General features: G+C 40.3%; 1 protein-coding gene across 2 annotated transcripts; it reads right to left on the minus strand.

Moving 5' to 3' along the window:
- Positions 1-7,144: 7,144 nt before the first annotated feature.
- Positions 7,145-16,255, minus strand: LOC146480402 (uncharacterized). 2 transcript variants are annotated; one of them, XM_085109562.1, is made up of 6 exons: positions 16,102-16,255; positions 15,195-15,264; positions 15,005-15,108; positions 12,139-13,372; positions 9,540-11,091; positions 7,145-8,252 (listed from the first exon to the last, which is right to left on the minus strand). In XM_085109562.1, the coding sequence occupies exons 1-5, from the start codon at positions 16,249-16,251 to the stop codon at positions 10,919-10,921; spliced, it is 1,731 nt and encodes a 576-aa protein (XP_084965688.1). In that variant the 5' UTR covers positions 16,252-16,255; the 3' UTR covers positions 7,145-8,252; positions 9,540-10,918. The 2 variants fall into 2 exon arrangements, with proteins under 2 accessions (XP_084965688.1, XP_084965689.1); XM_085109563.1 differs by having other exon boundaries at positions 7,145-8,249; positions 9,536-11,091.
- Positions 16,256-16,303: the final 48 nt, after the last annotated feature.

Below are 16,303 nucleotides of genomic sequence, written 5' to 3' on the forward strand. Positions count from 1 at the left end.
AGGTAACAGTATTATAATTTTTCATTGTTTTTTAAAACTCTTGTAAGCGACCACTTGACACATCGTTTAATGTCCATGTCATCTGTATGTACTAGGTTACTCAGAGTTTACGAGGAACTTTTAATAGTGACCATCTAACACTGCTCGTATTGTAACTAGGAAAATGTATGCAATAAATTCTCTTCAAATAAGCAGTAACTGTGTCAGACCTGTTCCTGGAAGAGACCCCATCTGGTTCGACTCTCGTAAGCGACCACCTCCCATAAGCGACCACTAATCTTTGCATTCTGGGTGGTAGCTTATGGGAGGTTCGACTGCAGGTCGTTCTTTAGGTGGGGACTCAAGACGTTTATATAATCAATCTGTCTTATTCTATTAGTTTTATAATGGTAAGTTCTACGCTTGCTTCTACGGTATCCAGCTCGTGCCCCAGGGGCCCTACTCACATATTTTAATGACGAGGGGGTCCGAAGGATTTTTTCGGGTCTGACATTTTGGCCAAAATGGATTTTTTTGGGTCTATGAAAGACGCCGGGATTTTTTGGGGTCGTGAAAACAACACAGGCATTTTTTTGGGGGGGTATTGTATTTTTCATCAGCTCAAATCAACAATCACAAAAGCGCAATTTACTGCTTGTGTGGTATTACAGGATATTTCTGATATTGTAATTTATTTGTTTTAACTTTCTAGAAGATAAATAATAAAATTTGCTAATGCAAAAAACTCTGAGGGATTTTTTTGGGTATGCTAAACAAAGTAGGGATTTTTTTGGGTAGACAAATTTTGAATTTGGGATTTTTTTGGGTATAAAATATGAACCTCTGTCGGACCCCCCCCTTTCCCCCCCCCCCCCCCCCCCGTCATTAAAATATGTGAGTGCCTTTAACGTATAGGTACCATTTTTTTCTAAGATGTACGAGAGTCTGGAACATATTTCCTAATCATGTAGTATGCTGTGAATCACTTGCTAGCTTTATAGCATCAGCCCTGAAGGCAGTCAAGTAACTGGTGGCCCCAGCTCATCTTCATAGACTGTAAACTGACCACTGCCTCTACAACACTACTCGCCTCGCAAGCTACAAAGGGAGGCATTTATTGGTCTTAGTATCTAATCTAACTTTTCAAAAAAATTGTTGTGGTTTGCAAACTCGCATGTGTTATATGAAGTTAATGAAAATGTGTTACTGTATTTCCTTTCCTTTATTAGCCTTCTTTAGGCTGACTATTCAGTTGACCTTGCTCAGTGTGCCTCCTTCAATCACCTTCTAAACTGTCGCCTACAAAGTTTGGCATCGGTATTCAGTTACATGTAGCTTCGCTGTTTCGTCCTTAATCGCCTACTAAACTGCTGATAACAAATAGATCAGCCTTCTTAAGCATGAATATTACGTTGGCTCTGCTGTTTCCTTCTTTAATCGCGTTAAAAACGGTCGACGACAAATACATCAACCTCCTCTAGCATGAATATTTAGTGTATAGCGTTCCTGTTTCTTTCTTTACGTGTCCAAAACTAATGGAACTGATGTGTTGATCTTGCTGTCTTGGGTTCTGTTCACCCCAAATTTGACTTGCTTATCAGTCTCATGCGTAGTCAATGGTCCTGACAGACGGTTCTCTTTGCTCAACTTACAGTTGCAGATGAACCTTGCTACTCATTACGTGATCCGAATGGTCTGTCACATTTATTTATTGTCATTATTTTTTAAAATTGCATTGTAATTATTGGAATTATTAGATAGTTTTTAAGCTCTGAAAAGCCTCCCCCCCCCCCCCCCTGGGGCAGAGTTAAATAAATTATTGTATTGTATTGTATTGTATTGTCTGTCAGAATTCGTGTTTCTCTAAAAGCAGGTACAGGGTATCCTTTGATTCTGTACCCTTCTTTACTCACCTTGGTTTGCGCTAGCGCTGGCCACACATCTGGTCTCGACAACCATTTTGGCCACTTCAGCCAGATTTCTAGAAGCTGCTAAGACTCACTGTCTCTGCTCCCCACGTCATCTGGGTTTTGGTCGGTTCCTACCTGTCTCCAATTGATATAGGTCTTTTGCACTGATTTGTGCTACTCTATTTGAAACAAATTGGTTGTAATGGAATAAACGTGATCGAATATTTTAATCCTGGTAAATAAATGAGAATGGTGTATTATTCAAATTGGTCATGCTTCTCTGAAAATCATCTTTCTTTTTTAAGGTTACAGAACCTGCTACTCCTAGGGGGTCATGCAATGAAGCTACGCTCCTCAGCATTTCTCTTTGTGGCTTCCTATGAATCTCTAGAGAAAGCAACAGTTAAGGTATCTTCTTTCTTATCCCAAGGGAGTCCTAGTAGCTTTGCTTCATTGGGGTTTACCCCCAAATGTTCCTTTGTATATGTTTGGCCTTCATCCTTCCAATGTGTATTTGCTTCCAGTTCTGGTGCATTAGAGTACCACTTATTCAAATCAAATCCCGCCCCCTTAAATACTGACACTGCAACTTTTTTCAACTCACGCGCTTGTTCAATGGTATCTCTCCCATGAATGACGTCATCGACAAAGAGACTCTGTGATTTCCTCAATGTGCTCAGGGTATTCAACTCTTAAACTCTCTAAATGTTGGCTCAGAGTTCCAGCGAGAAGGAATGAGTACTGTACGAGCCCAAACAAAGCACGTGGGAATCTGAAAGTCTCAACCTGTCAGGAATCCTTGTCCTTAGTTTATCCAATGAAATCGCAGTGCGTCACAATCTTCCTTCCTCGATCAACACCTGTAGGAATGCCTGCTTCAGATCACCACATACCGCAAATGGTTTGAGACAGTGTCGGACCAGCACACTCCAGACGTTTTGCATCAGCGGCCCAGTCTCTAAACAATCGTTCAGTGATCGGGCATGAGGGACTACCATGGCTGGCCTTAGCTGATGCGTCGAACACGATTCGCATCTTTGTACTCTCTGTTGTTTCTCTTATAACAGCTTCGTGAGCTAGATAAGACTCCCTTTTGCCCTGTGATTCCTCACTCACTCTCTACACAATTCCCAATTCTAGTTGGTCTTGGATTATCCTTTCGTACTCATCGAAGTGACCAGGTACCTTCTGAAGTTTCTTCACCAGGCTAGATAGTCGTTGAGAACTTCCATCTCGATTGTTAGGGAGGGAAGGATGTCCAGCGTTCCACAGTAGCCCTGTCTCGTACCACACTTCAGGGTGACGTACCAGTTGCTCTTGACATTCGTTGTATACTGCCTGTTGATCGCCTGCTGGTTTGTTTTCTAAGCCTAATACATCCAGGCTACGCAACTTCTCGTAATCTGTTGAAGAGCTCCTAGTCAGATACACACTGCTCAGGTTGGTCTCTGCATCGTGGGACATAATAGTCTAACCAAACGAAGTGAGCTCTACCACCGGTTCACCTGGATCCCCCATTCTCGGTGCTGAATTTGTCTTTAGCTTGGCATACTCGCTGGCACCCAGGATTACATGAATTGGAAGCTCGGCCTTAGTATCAGTATCAGCAATAATCACTCCTTTGAGATGCTGGTGCTTGAAGACTATATCTGCATAACTTGGGTTAGGAACAGTCAGCAGGGTCCCCTTGTCCACTTTACTCAGGGTGGTGGACAAGTTGAAATCTCCCTTGATGTTAGAGATTTGAACCTTGTATAATTCTATCCTCTGACTGGTTGAAGTCATCATCATTTCAATTCCTTGGCACTCCTTATGATCGGGTTTTCTGTTCAGCTTTTCTATCAGCGTTGCTGACGTATAGGTACTCCCCGCACTCGTGTCCATTAATGCTCTACACATAATTCCCACTACCTCTGCCAAACCTATTGGATCGACCACCTGGCCTCCGCCTGTTGCTAACATTAACTGCCAGGGTTAGAATTCTAAAATTGTCAGAAATCGAACTATGATGCTTTCAGTTACACTTCTGACAAGAAATTGTGCATCGACATTCAGCAGCTCTGTGCCTAATACAGTTGAAACATAACTTATTGTTAGACCAATACTTTCTTCTATCAGCCACTCCTTTGATCTTCTCACAGTCAACGGATGTGTGTTCTCCTGACTTACAGTAAACACAAAGCCTAAGTTTTGAACCTTCTTGCTCAGCTTGAAGCAACGGGTCTCTTCCCTTGTCACGCCTTCCGGGGTTCCCATCCAGGAGCACGGGGTTTCTTTCACACCATTTCCTCAAAGCTTCCACTAAATGCGAACCCCTTCTCTCTCCAATCTTCATCAAGCCTCACGAGGTCGGGTTTGATGCCTGGTTATTTATCCAAGGTAAGTCTAACGCCCTATCCCCCCTCCTGATATCCTTCTCTTTTCCCATGGACTCTAGTGTTTGGATATTGGTTACCAGTTTCTAATAAACTTCACTGATTCTTGCTGGGTTAGTTCCCGAGATGACTGGCAACCCCATTATGCTCTGAATGTGTGCATTGGCCACATCACTTGGCCTGCCATGCTTGGTCTGTTAAAGGGTAACCCGTCTATGACTGCTCTAACCCGTGGTACAAGTAATTCTTTCAAATATGAGAATTTATCAAATTGATTAATGTCTGATTTGTCTCTCTGCTTCAAACTGCCCCCAAAACCTTTGCCAGCCTAGATGCGTTCCCTGGAATTTTGTAATCACAAACTAGGTTGGGTAGTTTGACTTTTGGTTTACCTACTTCACTCTCCTTTTCGTCTGGTTTCTCCTTTATCTCCCATTTTGCCTTCTCCTCTATTTTCCTGAGTTTCTCTCGCGTCTTGTTCCCTTAGGCTTTGCTCCAAATCCTCTAGTTCTTCGACCACTTTCTCGCACTGCTCCAACATTGCTTCAATTCCCGAGCTCTACTCTTCGATAACATCCTCGCTGTCGCCTTTATTCCGTGGCATTCTTCAATTCTGCTCTCGAGAAGCTTGCGATGTCTCTGTATCAGATTTAGCAACTTACTCCCTGCAATTTTGTCTGTACTTCGTTACTCAGTCGCAGTACCATAAGTTTGTTTTCGATTGTTTTCTCCTCCGCTGCGATGGTTGTCGCTTTTGTTGCCATAATTCTATCCTGGCAGGGTCGCCACTTTGTCGGAACTGCTTCTCCGGACAATAAACTCACACTCGCGACGGTAAACAGGACGGTTTTAATGGTTTTGAAAAGACATTCTCTCGCCTTGTCCTCTCTGTTTACAAAAAGCCAATCGATGACAACATCCTATAATATTTATGGATAACCGCTCCCAGACTCTAGGAAGGGACGTCTGGTAGCAGATAACAAGAAGAGGTTAGAGTGAACCACGCGAGCGTGCGCGAAAATTGCCTCCCGCGAGGAGACGCGACGCGTTTTACTTTCCCTAACAAGAATGAGGGGTTGCTCGTAGTCTAAAGCCCCATTCATACCAACAAAAAATGTTTGATTAAACCAGGTTTAACAATATGAAAATTGGTAACAGAAAGCTGAACCATTGCCTTTGACATAAGATTCAAGTCAACTTTAACTTAATGCTTTCATTTGTGCTAAATCTGTAGTCAACAAAAATCCCAAAGCAGCGTTTATAAAGGAAACAATTTTAAACTGGTTTAACTAAGCAGCTTTTAAATGTCTTTTTAAAAGCCTTGGCATGAATGCAGCATTATAAGAGGTGTACACTTCTCTAAGGCTTGAACGTATGTGTGACATAACACTTGTTTTTCTTGCATAAAAGCACTTTCCTTTCCTTTAAATGTAAAAAGCACTGCGACTGTCTTAAACTCCGTGGGGAAATGGTATTTCTGCTAAGCATTGCGGAAATGAGGCACAAATGGCCGTTTTCTGGTCACGGACCAGAAGACTGGTCCCGAGTAAGGGGAATTATGGTTATCTTCCCGAGATATGTGCAGTTGCTCGTTAGGAATTTGAATCAGTCTAGGCCAGCACTTGCTCGAACCCCAAAATGTTACAATACAAATGTTGAGATACTTCCTTTGAGTGATTATTTAGTACCTCTGCAACCAGAGTTGGCAAAACCGCAGCTGATTTCAACCACAAAGTGTTTTTGGGTCTTAGTTAATATTATGAAGATCGATCTTTTGTGATACGAGTATTGAAGTCTACACTGATAAGTCGTGATGAATGTCTTACAATAAACTGGCTATGAGGTCCTTGCCGACCTACAGGCCTCTGTATCTTCACATCTGTGTGTCTTTCTGGGTATGTTGAGTTGTCATTCAATAAACTCGTTTGGTGTGGGTTTTTCTTTTAAATCACTTGGCTGTCGCCACGATAAACACAGCTGCTTGCGTTAATATTCAATATCACATAAAAATTGAACGTTACGTAATAAGCTTTTAAAAGTGTTGTTTGCGCATAAAATATATATGCATGAAATGCATAAATGACTTAAACCTAGTAAAAAGTTTATGAGAAGGTGAAAGGAAAGCAGAAAAATGCTCACTGTATATTCATTCATATGCAATAGTTGCGAATCTCTTAGCTACACCGATATGTTCATCCTCTAGTCTGTAAGATTGAACATCAGGAATCCAGCCGATCATGGATTAAAAAAAAACGGCTATTAGCTTTCTAATCTCCGTCTCTTTTCACCTGCTGCCTATCAAAACGGAACAAGCGACAATAATCATAAAAGACTCAAAAATTGATTACACCGTGTTTACCGTTTCCTGTGACACTTGAACCACGCTGTAATTATGCTGTTTTTATCCCCTTTTGTCCAAATAAACTAGACAACATACTTACAATACTGATCTCCTAAGACCAATTTCTAAACTTTAACTCAAGATAAAGTTTATTATATTATTATTATTTTTTATTTTTTGTCATCGCGTCGTTCTTTTATCGTTAGTTTTCAAACTCGTTAATAATTCCTTAAGCGAAAGACAAAGGAAATCACCATTGTGAAGGAGGCTTGGAAAAGTAATCTTAATTATCACTGATAAATTTGATGAACTTTTGCTTTAATTTCTCCAAGCATTATTAATTAACGGTTTAAGAAAAACTATATCAAACACTCGAAAGAGCGTTTTATCCGATTTCCAAACACCTTGAAGTTGGTTGAAAAAATTCGGCTGCGCCTCGTTGTTTCAAACCATATTTCGGTGTTTGGATATCGCAGGATTGAAACACTGTTCCTCAGTGTTTTTGCATAGCTTATGTTATTGTCAATTTGAAATAATAATAACTCTAAAACGCTTGTTTTATTTTCTCTTAAAATTAATAACAATTTGTTCCATTAACAGTTTTTCTTTGTGATAATTTTGAGTACTTACGTCTTTAGCACAAAAGCAAGGAAATGAACTTCAGAAAGGAGATATTGGAAAAAAATGAGACTCACAGATCAGTCGATGCTTGCTTGTGAGGATGAAATGATCTACCACCGAGCGCCGTCAAACGGTTTTCGCAAAACAGTGATGGTTAACGCTTTAACTTGAAACGTGACCTGACATGAGCATTTCCCTGGCTTCGCCTCAGAGTACCTTGTCCAAAGCTTTACAAACCGCGTTTCTGTGCCCCACATTCGTAGCAAACCTGCTTGGTAACATGTGCATTTGCCTGGCCGTTGTTCGAGTGCGCTCCCTCAGAAAGAGACCAAGCAGTTCTATCCTCGCCAGCTTGGCAGTATCTGATCTCTCCATGCTGTCTTTCCTTCTCTTCCGTCTGATCTGGTTGTACGACTTGGAAGCAGCGTCCAAAGTCTGTGAGCATTTCTCATTACTGGTAGCAACACTGTCCTTCGTGAGTATTGCTCACATTTGTCTGCTAAGCTGCGATCGCTATGTTGCTATCATCTGTCCCCTGAGGTACCCAGAAATTGTATCTAAACGACGTGTCAGAGGAGCATTGGCTGTTGCATGGGGTGCTCCGTTGGCATCTTTGCTCGCCGTGCCAATGATTTATTCTAACGAGAGAAGTTCTTTGTACAGGACAGATGCTCTTGGCTGCTCGGAGTCTGACAGTAAACCTTCATTGGCTCATCAGGTTCATATTGCCTTCAACATCACCTTCTTTGCGGTTCTTCCTTTTCTGGTGATGATTTTCGTATACGGTCGTATCGCTAAGGTCTCCTTGTTTCATAATAACCGTGTAGAGCCTGGAGAAAACCTTAATCCTGAAACGGTCGAATTGAAAAGGAAAAGAAGAAAAGAGATGAAATGGATGAAGACCATAGGTAGGTGACAACTCTCCAGTGACTCAATTTTTGTAGACGCCATCCTTTTCGGTTAGGTGGATTACAGCAAAACGCTTGTTGCTTACACTCAATTACGTAATGTTAAAATCAAAGGCTCCTGTGAGCCAACTCGTGAATGCAGATGACACATAGTAATTGCAATTTAGACGGTTACGGAAACTTCCTCAAAAGCTAAAAGAAATTATATCTTTGCCCGATTATGTAACGAAAAAATGACCATTCTTGTACTATTAAAATGATTGTCAAATTATTCTGTACAGATTGAATAAGCCGATTATTCTGATGCGCCGATTAAAAAATATCACGTGTTTTTTTTATTCAAAGTTTATAGGAGCACGCCATGTGCAGTACGTCATGCAAATTCGTGTGATAGTCCGCGGCTACTGGATTTCGCGATCGGGCTAGTGGATTCTAACCATCACTTGCCCGATGGGCAAGTGAAGTTTTTTTGGGAATTAAAATTACAAAATTACTGTAGGGCAAGCCGATCTCACAAAGGGAAATATGTTCAACAAAGTATCGCATTACGATTCATGCCCGACATAAATGCGTGAAATTTTTCCTTTGGAGTTCAGTCCACGCAATCCTCAAGTAAAAATAATGAACTATGACAAGCTCTTGCTAAATAAGAATTATTTATCGACCGCGTCCTTTTGCTTTCCCATAAATTACCAGTTGTAAATTTCGAAAATGAAACATTTTTTCCCTTTGAAACCTCTATGAAAGCTGACAAGATCTTAAAAGTGTTCATTTCACCAGAAATTTGCATAATTTTGTTTACGACGTCAATGATGCGTGACATGGCACGTTCCGCTTTCGCGTGAAAACTGACAAATTAAATTATTTTTTAATTAAATTATTTTTAAATTAAATTATTTTTAATTCTTGAAAGAAACCGCACTTCGTAGAAAAAAACGAAAAAATCCTATAACTTTGCTCAGATTCAACGAAAAATCCCCATTCTTACACTAAAATGATTGTCAAATTATTCTCTACAGAATGAATGAGAGAATTCTGACGCGTCGTGAAACAAATTTTCACGTTTTTTTTTTTTTCACTAATTGAGTTTACGACCCCGGACTTTCTGAAAAACTGAAAAAACTTGAAACTTTGCTCAGATTGAACGAAAAATCGCCATTCTTGCACTAAATGATCGTCAAATTATTCTCTACATATTGAATAAGAATTTCCTGATGCGCCATGAACAACAAATGTTCGCGTGTTTTTTTCCACTAATTGAATTTAAAACTCATTCACTGCGCACGCCCGAAAGTTAACGACAAAACCGACTGATCGACTGATCGACTGATCGACCAAGTCGAGAGTCAGCTATCGCTATAACTCGTTCATTGCGCATGCGCGCGTTCACGAGTTAAAAACGAACAGGAGTGTTTTATCGGGTTTAAAATCACGAAGCGCAGCCAAGTGGTTTTAGACCCGATAAAACACGTGCTGCAAGTTTTTTGAACGGCTTCAAAGTCATTCCTGAAAAAGTGTGTGTCACTAGAGTTCATAACAATTATGCTTTTGTGAACTTTGTAAATTAGTATACGACAAAAACACCGCATACTAATGAGGAGTGTTTTATCACCTGATAAAACACCGCATACTAATAAGGAGGAGGTTTATCGATATAACTGCACGTGATGTATTATCGACCATTTGATAGGTCAATGGGCTTATGAATTATTAATGAGTTTTGAAACACAATTTTCGTTAACTGAAGTACAAATTTTGGAAGTTAGACAAGAAGACAAATTCTACTAGTCGAAGTATCGACCTACATTAAATCTGCCCTTCTATCCGTTGTGTCCTGGCCTTGCAGTTTTGATTGTTTTTTATCGTTGTTAATGACGTATAGTTCGTCAAAAAGGTTTAGACGATAAGAAAATCGCGTGATCTCGTGCATTGAAAGGTCACAACAATTAAGGTTTTTTCAGCCACCTCCGGCTGCCGCACTGTTGACCATGTATGATGATATTAAAGTGATGTGACTTGCGTAGCTTGATGCAATGTATATGATATCATATGACATGTAATAATTTGTTTAACAATGTTTTTCGTTGCAGTGATTGTTTTTGGTGCCTTCGTTCTCTGTTATTTCCCCACATTTATCTGTGCGGCGCTCACGGCCAAACTCGGACCAAGTCGAGTCGCAGTTGCAGTGCGTTCGACCTTTTTTCTGACCATGGCTATAAATAGCGCTCTGAACCCAGCCATCTATGCGTTCAGGTCAAACGAGTTCAAGCTGGCTTTCAAGAAACTTCTCAGGGGAGCTTCAGTTGGACGCGAAATAGAAAATGACACCAGGTTGCGTACTGGCATGTCATGCGTGGAAAAACCGAAATGCGGACACCTAAATGAGCATCTGCCCCTCCCAGATAACAAGGTTACATCTCCAGAACCAAGATTGGAGGAATCATCGGTGATGGCAAATGTCGGAGGCCAGAATGAAGAGAGTCAAGAGCGCGTTGGTTGTGTGCAGGTGAATGTCACGTATGGCCAGGGTGCAGCTGGAGAAGGTGCAAAGGAATGCGGTATAATGCAGTAGAATGCAGAATAATGCTGGTTCATCTGAAATAGTTCGTTCTTTAGGTGAGGACTCCTCTGGCATGACTATTCAGTTTATAGCGTTGTTGTTTCTTCCTTTTGTGTCTCAAAAACTGTTGATTATAAAAACATCATCTTCCTTTAGCATCACTATTCAATTAGCTTCGTTGTTTTCTTCTTTAATCGCCTCGTAAACTGTCGGTAACGAAGTCATCAGCCTTCTTTAGCTTGACTATTCAGTTGGCTTTGCTGTTTCTTCTTTAATCGCCACCTAAACTGTCGGTTTCTACTGAAGTGCGATTGATAGCTCTTACTGTTTGGATTGTCTTCACAAGCTCGGAGAGCCATCACTAAATCTTCATCGTGTTCTGTGACAAAATTGATCACTGCAAGAGACAAACATGTGAAAGAGAGATTTTGCTGAACAAATTCGATAAAACTCGACAAAGCCTTTCTGCTGAATACTATTGTTGTGCATGCACGTGTTACACCATGAGTACTACAGGGGATTATATTTCACCACTAAATTTTCTCTCAGTCTGATTGGTTTAAATTGATCATGTAACGTGATAGAGACGGAGAAACACTATCAGTGCATAGTATCCGTCCAGTGAAAATACCCGGATGGGTAGCACTCGTCCAACCTCCAATTTATTCATCAATTCATCAACAACCGGGTTGCTTTTATTGTATGTTTACCCTGTAAGTGGTTTTAAAATTTGTCTTTTTCACCTTAAAAGTCAAATTGGTGTACTGTAAGTAGGAAATGCCAGTCTCAGTGACTTTTGTGCGGAAGAAAATTTAGTGATCAACAACAAAAACAATAGCTGTTTCTGTCTCGAGGCTATCGGTCTGATTGTTGTCCTTCAGAAATTTGATGTTTTTAAAACTAGTATTTCCGCGAAGCAACTATCAGCCGATAGTCCTTCGACAGAAACTGAACGCTCTATTGCTTAATTAGCGTAACCTGGCGACCAACTCATGTACTGTTCCTTTGAACTAATAATGTTTTAATAGCTTTTAATTGAACAATTAGTTCACTAGTTTTTCTTGGAAAAAATTGTTGCAATAGCATTAAACCTAGTTTATGTTAACAAATGGAAATACATGTAAACGTCTTTTTTCGTGTAGAAACGTCCAGAAAGCACTCTCTCTCTCTCTCTGGTCAGTGCCTGTCAGACAAAAATCAGCCTTCTACTCCAATAAACAGCGGCAGATCTTCTTGCTCAGACCGCTTCCTTGTTTTTTTAAAAAAAAAAAAAAAAGAAAAGAAAAGCCTGGATGGCCTATTTTTTAAATTTTTTATGAGACATTTTCACATCATGCCCCTGGGTTCCCACTTCACACGCAAACGATCTGGAACTTCCACTCAGTGACAAGTGCCATCGTTCCTTTGTACCCCTCCCTTATTTCAGGGACACAAGTTTCCTTACCTTTTCCTGAGGCCCCTGCCCTTGCAGTACGACCTGTCCTATGCAGTACTGCCGCAGCATTGGGAGCAAAGTCCAACTGAATCACGTGACTTACATCCTGGATATCCAACCCTCGTGATGCCAGGTCAGTGCATATCAATACCTTTAGTTCTCCTGACTTGAACTTGCTTAACGTGTCTGTTCTCTGAGCAAGAGCAAGCTTCTTATGAATCATTCCAACTCTTCCTATCCAGATGTCCTTGCTACCAGTGGCAATTTCTTCAACAGCACCATCGTCATCCTTCTCAGCCACGTGCTTCCAAGGAAGAGAGTCACTTTGCTCTGTTCCTTTGATGTCGCTGAGAAAGTTAAACGTTCGCTCAGCTGCTTTAGCTGAGTTTGCAAACACCAAGACTCTGAGATTTGTTAAACTAACAGGCTCGAGGAAAGCTTCTCTTTTTCTTCCTTGGTCAACTTTGATTTCATTCTGTGCTTTGTGTGAATCCAGTGAGTCAACTGTCACTGTTGCTGAGATGTTGGAGTCAGACCCGACATTTTCCACTTCATCTCTACTTTGAGTCTCTTCCTCTACTCTTAGCGGGTATTCAATGATTCCCACAAGAGCATTAAGACAACGTAGAAGCTCAGGCAACTTATCAGCTTCACGTACACTTACATAAAATATACCCACAGTAGGCACAGTATGGTGGGCTAAATCGGTGGACACAAATTCTGCATCTGGCATCCATTCCTTCAACACATTGAAAACAGATTTTGGACCATGTTGTGGTAGCGTTGCAGCCACAAAAACAAATTGCCTATTGGGGGTTGGTGTAGTGGCCACGCTTGGCTGACTAAACTCCCCTTCAAGATCTACGGGAACATTTGTTACATTAATTCTTGTTTTTTCAGTTGAGTCACTTGGTAATTCTGGATCTTGAGTAGCATTACTTTGTCTAGAGGCCTTTTGCCTTCTTGCTAAACGCCGTTGTCTTTTCTTTGTCTTCCTACTATCAACCCCTTTAAAAAAGCTGAGAATTTCCCAAATTTCATCTCCTTTCCCAGTTAATATCAAGTCTGCCTCGTCAGTAACCACTACTTGGACATTGTTCAGAGAACTGAGCCTGTAGTTGAATAAGGCATTAGGTGTGGCCAGTATGATAGGATGCCTGGGGTTAATCAGCAGTTTAGATTCTCTGTGAACAATGCATGGTTGCATTGTATTATTTGTTAAACTCTGAAAAACGTTGGCTACCTAAAACAATAAAAAATAAGACCATGGTTTTCGTTCTTTCTTGTTTGGCAACACTATCTTTGCTTGGCTGTTCATTTCTAAAAGAATATTATAAAGTTGAAGCTTACTTATTTATCTACTAACTTGCTTGTTTCTTTTCTTTGAGAGATGACTGTGTACTTTTATAACAGGTATTTTTCTATGGACCCTGTGAGATAACGGCCATACTTTTAAGTTATGGACGGTGCCTACTTTTATTACTGCGTATCTCAAGATACTCGGGTTTCCTATGGGTGGTGCCTACTAATACAGGGATATTTTTGTGCGGTTTAAAACTGTGCAGAGAAAGCAGAACTTGGCAAGTGCTCTTGGTATCTAAAAAGAAAATTGGGGGTAACCATGTATTTATCAGAGATAATAAACCTTCAATTTGGAAAAAAAAAAACGCCATACATTCCTTTGTATTTTACTGTTTTTTAGAATAATTGTTGCTCTCTGAAAAATGCGTGGTTACCCCCAATTTTCTTTTTGGATTTCAATAACCCATACTAAGATCTGCTTTCCCCACATAATCATAAACCACACAAAAAAATACTTCCTTATGAGTAGGCACCATCCTTAAGCTAGTAGGAAGCAGGGAGACTGAAGTGGCGGTTCAAATCCCAGCCAGACCAACCTGGAACAACATTGTAGATAATTAAGCTTTTTATTTTGTTGTAGTCATAATTACACAGGGCCTCTATTGATACCAGCCTAGTGACGAAAGGACCACCCTGTTTAAATAAAGATGATTTGAGTTGATTTGGGGTCTTTAAACAACTCAGGGGAAGGTGCTGCCTTCAGTTTGACATCTGAAAATGGTCAGACTTGGAAGTGGTGGTCCTATCTTCAATAAAGGGGACACAAAGGATAGAATGAACCACGGTTGAGACCACCCTCAGCGTCTTCAAGTGATTGGCTTGGCATGATTTCCCCAAAAGGCTTCTGAGTGAATGAGACCACAACACAGTATAATGACCAGGGCCTGGTTGTTCGAAAGCCAGTTAATGCTAATCCACGATTAAAAGTTAATAATTGAGGTTTTCATCTCGCTCATTTAAAATGGTTTAAAAGGCTAATTTCAAGCTACAGCTGTAAAGGTTAAGAAAAGTCTAAGGCAAAACTGACGGACAAAAATCTTTGGGAGAAGCTTTATTAATTATTAATTAAACTTGCATCAAAGTTCATGTTAATCCGGGATTAGCTTAACCGGGCTTTGAACAACTGGACCCAGAAGCCAAAGAGCCGGAAAGATACGATTTAAAAATTGCAATTAAACTTTTGACACCTGTCCCCAGTTGTTCAAAGAGCAGATATGTACTGGTTGGAGTACAGCCTATTATCCATTGCATAGTGATTTATCCACTGGATAGAGTTATCCACTCTTTGAACAACTGGGGTCTGCTGGTTAAATTTTTCAACCCACAGACCCCTTAAATTTAAAACTTTTCAAGGTTGAACTTTTCTTCCTGGACAACACAATAACAGGGACACCTTTTCATCACAGACAATTTCTAGGGTGGTAAAATATTTAGTTTCAAGTATCCTCCACCAAGAACTCTAATAGAGTCCCTTTGTCCCTAATAAAGAGATTTGATTTTAATAGTTACTTGCCTGATGACAGAGTTCAATACTTGGCAACAGAACAACAGCATAGGGTGGTCTTGAAAGCAGCTGCTTCTCAGCAAGAAGGTTATTGATTATGGGAAGCAAATAGCCTAGTAATAAAAGAGGAAGAGTATTAAAGACATCATTTTTATAATATTACTGCAGAAATGTTAATTGTTATTAAAGTGACACTTACAAAGGGTTTTACCACTTCCTGTTTCAGCATTGATTACAGTATTTTTTCCTTCCAGAACAGATCCCAGAGCCTAAAACAAGAAAGAAACATAAGAAAGAAACATGTGAGAAAAAACTGACTTAGTGCTCTGATAAAACATTATGACCTCTTCAACATGTGACCATGTAGCAAAGGTAATTTTTTTTTGTTAAATCAAGTGACCACAGTCTTAGGCAAAAAATCTCAAAAAGATTTCTGTACAGGGCCATGAATACAGTAATAATATTACACAGGCACCACTGTTTCGCTAACATCTTCCACAAGTACAGCAAGTATGAATAGAATATGAGTTGGAAAATAATATAATTTCTATGCATGAATGATGTATGGCGGTGCGTGGAAACCTTACCAAAAATTTCACTTAGTCTGCACTTTATACAGTTTTATACCCAGTCGGTAGTCCATACTTAATACCTAGTCTGCGTTTGGTACCCAGTCCATTGGTCTGCAAGCGAGTCAGAGTATGAATAGAATAAGCCATTTCCGAGTTGCTTTGAACCTCATTATGAAAACGAGGCTAAGTACAAAGTTTTTATTATGAAAATTAGTTTTCATTCATATGCAGACAAAAGTACTTTTCTTATGAAAAGATTTGCACTTAGCCTTGCTTTCATAATGAGGCTCACATCAACTCAGAAATGCCTATTTGAGTCGGAAAATTGTATACATGAATAATGTATGGCCTCTGTGGAAATCTTCCCCTGGTCCGCATTTTATACAGTTTTATACCCAGTCTGCAGACCGTACTCTATACGTAGTCCACGTCTAGCACCCAGCCCGTTTGTCCGTAGTCCGCAGTCCACGGTCGATATTTGTCATATTTTGTTATGGCTTGACTACACTGCCCAGCATACGTCCCAAAACTAACCTTTTCCTGAATAGCTGTAGGTTTTTCAATGCTCATATTCCTAAGTCTCTTAAGTAAAACATCTCTGATGCCAAACGTATGAAATACACGCTTTTTGATGAAAGAAAACGACCTCCTTGTAGAAATACTGAAATGCACGTGAGCAGCCATCTTGCCAAGCAGCCAGGCCATGTCTGAAGACAGAGGCTTGGTAGCCACGCGA

The sequence above is a fragment of the Pavona decussata genome, unplaced genomic scaffold (assembly GCF_977016875.1).
Source record: "Pavona decussata unplaced genomic scaffold, jaPavDecu1.1 SCAFFOLD_53, whole genome shotgun sequence".
NCBI lineage: Eukaryota > Metazoa > Cnidaria > Anthozoa > Scleractinia > Agariciidae > Pavona > Pavona decussata.